The sequence below is a fragment of the Vigna angularis genome, chromosome 1 (assembly GCF_016808095.1).
Source record: "Vigna angularis cultivar LongXiaoDou No.4 chromosome 1, ASM1680809v1, whole genome shotgun sequence".
NCBI lineage: Eukaryota > Viridiplantae > Streptophyta > Magnoliopsida > Fabales > Fabaceae > Vigna > Vigna angularis.
The window spans coordinates 7443883-7450574 of NC_068970.1; the positions used below are offsets into that span (position 1 = coordinate 7443883).

Consider the following 6692-nt stretch of genomic DNA (forward strand, 5'->3'; position numbering starts at 1 on the left):
AACAATTATCATCATATAAAATAATTTAAATACGGTAAAAATATATTTTATGATGAAAAGAGAAGCGAGTAATTGAATCTAGATACAAACAAACTCAATAATCTACCTATGACTGTCACTATATTCAATAAAATATCCATTCATTTAAAGAAAATATTACAGATGTTCATGACCGTCTCTTGTTCTCTATTGGTAAGTACGTACATCACTTCAAAAATTTATATACATATCTTATCATCTAGTTTAAAAGTTACACCCACTAACCTTATGTTTGCATCAAATATACTAATTTAGATACCTTATTCCTTTATTGGTACTTTCTTAGTATACCTCCAAATTATATTAAATTTAATATATGGTTAAAAATTCACATTAAGAGATAATTTAAATTTGGAATAAATAAATAGATATAAATACCAACTACCAAGTTTATTTAGATTGTTAAGTTTAATATTGACTTTTTAATTATGCATTATAATTATTTAAAAATAAGATTTATTAATTTTAGAATTTATTGTCTTATTTTTTTGTTAGATTCTTGGTGGATTTTATAAACATTTAATTGAAAGGATATAAAAGTAAATATATTTTTATTTTAAATTCATCAAACATATATTCAAATTATTGTTTAGTTTAGAAACTTAAATTTTGTTACGGTTCTATTTTTAGAAGAGGAGTCAGTGAGGAGTGAAAGAAAGAAAAAATATTTAAAGAATCTCATATCTCAATTAAAAGATGATATAAAATTATTATATGTAAGGAAAACATAAACCTTGGAGAATAATTAAGTTAAATTAAAATTTAGTTCTTAATATTTGAAAACATATTAAAAGGATCTGGACATAGAGTGAATTAGATTTTTGTGAGGGAAAGTTTAGAAAGAAAGAAGTTAAAAGGGAATTAGAAGAATGTATTTAATTTTGAATAAAGTTGAGATGTTACTGGAAATAGACATAGAGTGAAGAAACGTGTATGGTATGGGAAGGGAAAGAAGAAAAGAAAGGACAAAATGTGATGGAAAGAGATAATGGAACCCCACAAACCCTTATCCCTTCCTTATCCTCCATTCCCTCTTGCACCCCACCACCTAACCTACCTATCACCATATCTTTTATTATATACACATATCATAAAAATCTTCCATAAATTTATATTCTCAATTATATAACACTAATAATGGATATAATGCAATTCCCATGATTATTTTTATAACTATCATACTTAAGGTGGCCATCAGGTGGGTTTAGTTTAATATCCACTTAATATATAGTGTTATTTAAAGTAATAGATAGTTTAAAGACAAGTTGCGGAGAATAGTGTAAGGTTGACCATTGATCTGATTGATGGATGAAGATTTCAGAAATAGCTTTGTTGAATACATGCATGTGGGAATATATAAGATATAAAGGAGTATATGAGCCCATGTGTCCCAGTTCCATCACTCACATTACAAAAATGCTTCTACTGTGAATTTCTCACCTACTTCCACACTTATTTCTCCATAATATCTATACTATTCCCTCCTCTCAAATCACATGCTTTATCATTTTCCTTTCTATTAACATATTTCTAATTCACATCATTTTTTCTTTCTTTTTTTTTATCAATGTCGACTAAAGATACTTAACTATATAAGTGGATATAAATCTTATTTTATAAGTTGATTTTGTATAATTAAATTAAGTTTAAAGTCTATTTTTTAATAAAAATTCATTTACTCTTAGATTTAGGTACTATTTTTTTTAAGATTAAATATATTTTTTAATTAATTTAATAATATTAATTTTTTTGTATTAAATAATATTTTATTCTAACATTTAAGTTGAAATATGTTAAATAATGTAAATATTAATCTAAAATTTTATTTAATATATAAATTTAATCATTTAAAAGACTATATTTATATACTTTTAAAACTCAAAAATCAAACTTAATCAAAATTTAAAACAGAAAATATATTTAATCACATTCTTTATTATATCTCATAATATGCTTCATATTTACTCCATATGTGGACTAACGTGCAGCCTTTTTAATATAAAATTCTTAAAATACAAAGTCCATGATCCTAGGTTATTGTAACATAATTTTTATATCAACATACTAATTGATGAATTGCTTCTTTTTTTTTTGTGCATGTTACTACGACTTTTACTATCTTGACATCCAATTAGTTTACGACATGTGTGATTGGGAATCAAACCCACGATTTACATTGTCCTGTCTTTTCATAGAATCGATGCTAGTAACAGGCCAGTATTGGCTGTAAAGTGTACTCTAATCTTTTATTTCTATCTTATTTGTACCCTATCTTAATATTAAATTTCATTATCAAAATTGCACACCAAATACTAATAAACAATCTTTTATTATGCTATAATATATATTTTTTAACATCACACTTGTGATTAAAATTATTTTATTAACATGTAAGATAAATGAACTCAACAAACTAAGGGATTTACTTTATTTTCTATCTTCCTGTATTTCATCAAGCATATATTTATACAAGATGTTTTTAAGCATAATCAAATCATTACAAGAATCTTACGTTTTAATTTTACACCATATAGTTCTTCCCAACATTCTTTATATATTCATTCAGTCTTTCATATGTGATAAATGTATTAACTTCAGAAGAATTAGTGGAAAGTCAAGTTTTGTTAATTTTTTTTAAGTTTTTGAAGATAATAAAAAATATGATTAAATATATTTTTTTTTCTTAGTTGTTAATTAGTAATTTCTCTTTGAATTTTTTATTAAATTTAAGTTTTAACTTAAAAAATGTGTAGACTTAATTATTTTAATTAATTTTTTTTAATTTTAATTAACATCTAATATTTGAATTCTTTATATAATTTGGTACATTTTACTTCAATATAAATAAAAATACATTAAATAAATTAGAAAATTTAATTAAAATTTAAAAAATAAAAAATTAAATTAGTATAAAATTTAAAAATGATTAGTTTTAATTTTTAATTATAAATAACCAAAATTATATTTAATAATAAAACATATTTATGATTAAAAATTAATTATTATCATAATTATTAAAATAAATAATATATAGTTACTAAAGTTTACGTTGAAATTATAAAAGAGTCTTCAAAAGTAATCATCGATATAGTTTTATTTATTAATTTCTATAATGTTATAATTACATAATATTACATACAATTATATTATCACATTATTACTAAAAATTATTTCTATTTATAAAGATAAAAACAGTAAAAGAAGAACACACACATAAAGCAACTAATAAAAAAGGTCACATTATTAATTGTGTAAATAGTTTTAATTATGAATTATTTGTTATATGTAAATGAATCAATAAAATTAGTTAGATTTATAAAACTGAGGAGAGATAGAAAAATATGTACATATATAAAACTTATAAAGAAAAGTTATCTTAATAAATTTTTTAGTTCTTATATTTATATTAATGAATCAATACATATTTTTATTTAATATGGCTGTTATATTTTAAAAAAATATTTGATTAATAATGTTAACATTAGTTCTACTATTTTTATTCTGAAATTGAAGAATAAACTAGTAAAAAATTAATAGTTATACTAATAGATGTTAACTCATCTTCTAAGCAACACTAATATTGATTTATGAAAAAATACCACGCTAAATTTAAAAAAAAAAAACATTGAGTCAAATATAAATAAAATAACATTAAATTATTGTTACAATGTAAGCATCAAAATTCTATTAAACTTATTATTAATTGTTATAAATTACATTTGACACACTTTAGTTTCTTGGCCATTATATTATTAGTTCATATAAATTAACAATCATTTTTAAATACATTTTTTTATTAACTCTTGTCATCACTTAATTTGTTATCTTTAAAATAATTAGAGCTCAATGTTTTTTTGCTACATACTTAAGACTTGGGTTAATGTGCTGTAAGTGTATTAAAATATTATAATTGTGCTTATGAAGCTAAAAGGAAATATGGTCAATTTTAAAATTTAAATATTATTTTGTTGTAATTGTTTTCCAGGGCGGTGGTTAGATCTTCATCCAGTTGTTATCTAACATCCTCAATTAGTCATCTTAATATTTTAACTCATTTACTAAAATAACAATAAATAATTAAATTTAAAGACTAGATAAAAATGAACATATCATGCACACTTGAATAAAAGTTTTTTTAATTATATAATTTAAAGTAACAAACAACTTTTCCTTTGTAAGTTTTAATAGCTTATGAGACTTAAGTGATAATGAATTAACCTTTTTTGAGAATCAAAATGACTGTGAATCTTATTTTATTTGTATGTGTAATATTAAAAAATAATTTTCCGTATATTTAATTTGTAACTTTAACTTCTTTCAGTAATAATATATTAACTATTGATATTTTATTAAATAGATTTAATGAGTCAAGCTAACATGTTGTTGACCTGCAAAGTTGTTATAAAATATTTTATAATTTTACCTTAAATATATAAAAAATTACTTTCTAATGAATGGATAAATAATAGCTGAAAATTGAATTCAGAATTATTAAAGCAAAAAATAACAATGTAAAAAAAAAAAAAACTTATCTATATGTTTCATTTAAGTTTTTTAAAAGATTATTAAATTGAATTTTTAAAAATATATGCTCCACATGGTTGCCACCTCATTGCCGTCTGAAACTCTGTTGTATTAGACACCACGCACTCACCTTTGATCCTAACTTCTCTCTCCTTCATATACTTCGTCTTCTCTCTCCTTTCACCAATTCACAAAACTCCCTTGTGTGGTCTCTGATTCTATCTGAATCAAACGAACTAACCGAGATCACCGTCCGATCCGATCATGTCTCGTGCCTGCGCTGCTACAGACTCGGTTGCCTCCGGCGAGATCATGCTGTTTGGGGTTCGAGTGGTAGTCGATTCCATGAGAAAAAGCGTCAGCATGAACAACCTTTCACAGTACGAGCATAGGCACGACGCTAACAACAACAATAAAGATGTTCTCGCAGTTGGTTATGCCTCAGCCGATGATGCCGTTCCTCATAACACTGGTCGCCACCGTGAGCGGGAGCGCAAGCGAGGTTCCATCTATTTATTCCATCAAATTGTCATTTTTTAATTTTAATATAACTTATCTCGTCTGATCGCATAACCGGGGATTCTGATGGATTAATTGAAATTGTGTTGTTGATTAGGAGTTCCGTGGACAGAAGAAGAGCACAAACTGTTTTTGGTTGGGTTGCAGAAGGTAGGGAAAGGTGATTGGAGAGGAATCTCCAAAAACTATGTGAAAACGCGAACTCCGACGCAGGTTGCGAGCCATGCTCAGAAGTACTTTCTCAGAAGAAGCAACCTGAATCGTCGTCGCCGTAGATCCAGCCTCTTTGACATCACCACCGACATGGTAATTTCATCACCGCATTTCTCTCGGTCTCATCCTCTGTTACCTGTTTGTCTAATCCTCTGTTACCTGTTTGTCCTTTATTTTAAAAAGGATTGATTCAAATTAATTTCTTAATCAGTCTCCCTATAAAAAAAAAATTACTGAGATGCTTTTGGTGTTATTCCTGTTCAATTAGTTATACTCCTAATCAGTAGAGTATTATTGTCTTACAAAATGACATATTTTCTCAAGTATTTCTTAATGTTCTAGTCAATAGTCGTGTGTTGAATATTATTACTCCTTCCATTTTAGGGATTTGAGAAAGAAAGAAAGAAGCTGCCGTGTATCTTGTTATGAAATTCTATTGGTTGTGGAAAGGAAAGTTTGCGTGTGAGTGGTTATAAAAATGGATTTAGGGATTTTGTCTCCTGTGTAATAGTTGACCTGACTGGAGCTAAAACCTTTTCAAACCTGGATTAGAATTTGGAGTGACAAAATATTAATGATTTTATCAATTTTTGTGCCAGGTATCTGCAATTCCAATGGAGGAAGAACAGGTCCAGAATCACGACACCCTGTTTCATCCGCAAGCAGTGTGCCCAGCAGTTCCTGAAACTAGCAAAAGTGGAATTCCAATGATGCCAGTGTATCAGTTTGGGATTGGTTCTGGGGCTATTGCAGTCCAAGGTGGGAAACCATTAGAAGAACTCACTCTGGGACAAGGAAACATAGAGCCCAATGTGCCAATCAATCTGGTCCGTGTAATTCCTGTTGTTGCAGATCCTAAAGCATCCACAGTGTCGGATATCATCACCCCAAGTTCTAGTTCTGCTCTTGACCCACCCACACTGTCCTTGGGGCTAGCCTTCTCTTCTGACCAAAGGCAAACATCATCAAGACATTCTGCTTTACATGCCATGCCATGTTTCAGCAATGGAGATAGCATCATTAGTGTTGCTTAAGGAAGATGACTCGTGATTGTGTCAAGGTCCTTGTCTAGAGTATCTTGGATTTACAGGTTAATATAATATGTTCATCTCTAGTCTCTTGTCCTTCTGGTAGGGGAAAAAGTGAGAGATGTTGAAGGAAAGGGTGATGGATTTAAGAAGGCAAGTTTTAAGTGACTGAATATGATCCTTCTGTTCCTTGTACAGACCCGGGAAAGGTCCTGTCCTGTTTCTTCTTGTTTGCTTATGTTAATTAATGTATGACTTTAGATTATGGTTTATTTGGTCATTTATGTCTGTAGTTGATGTAACTGAAAATAACAAAATCCTCTGTTTTTTTTTCTGATAATGCATTAATAGTTGGATATGGACCGCACA

The 6692-nt window shown here is 27.5% G+C and overlaps 1 protein-coding gene across 1 annotated transcript; it reads left to right on the top strand.

Annotated features, from left to right (window-relative positions):
• The first annotated feature begins 4652 nt into the window (after window positions 1-4652).
• Window positions 4653-6692, top strand: LOC108328649 (transcription factor MYB1R1). Its single transcript, XM_017562578.2, has 3 exons — window positions 4653-5065; window positions 5180-5388; window positions 5895-6692. The coding sequence occupies exons 1-3, from the start codon at window positions 4828-4830 to the stop codon at window positions 6327-6329; spliced, it is 882 nt and encodes a 293-aa protein (XP_017418067.1). The 5' UTR covers window positions 4653-4827; the 3' UTR covers window positions 6330-6692.

Excerpts from the sequence above, each read along its gene's own strand:
- LOC108328649 (XM_017562578.2), top strand. The coding sequence starts at position 4,828 with ATGTCTCGTGCCTGCGCTGCTACAGACTCGGTTGCCTCCGGCGAGATC. Across the intron at positions 5,066-5,179 it reads TGAGCGGGAGCGCAAGCGAG|GAGTTCCGTGGACAGAAGAA; the intron begins GTTCCATCTATT and ends GTTGTTGATTAG. Across the intron at positions 5,389-5,894 it reads TTGACATCACCACCGACATG|GTATCTGCAATTCCAATGGA; the intron begins GTAATTTCATCA and ends TTTTTGTGCCAG.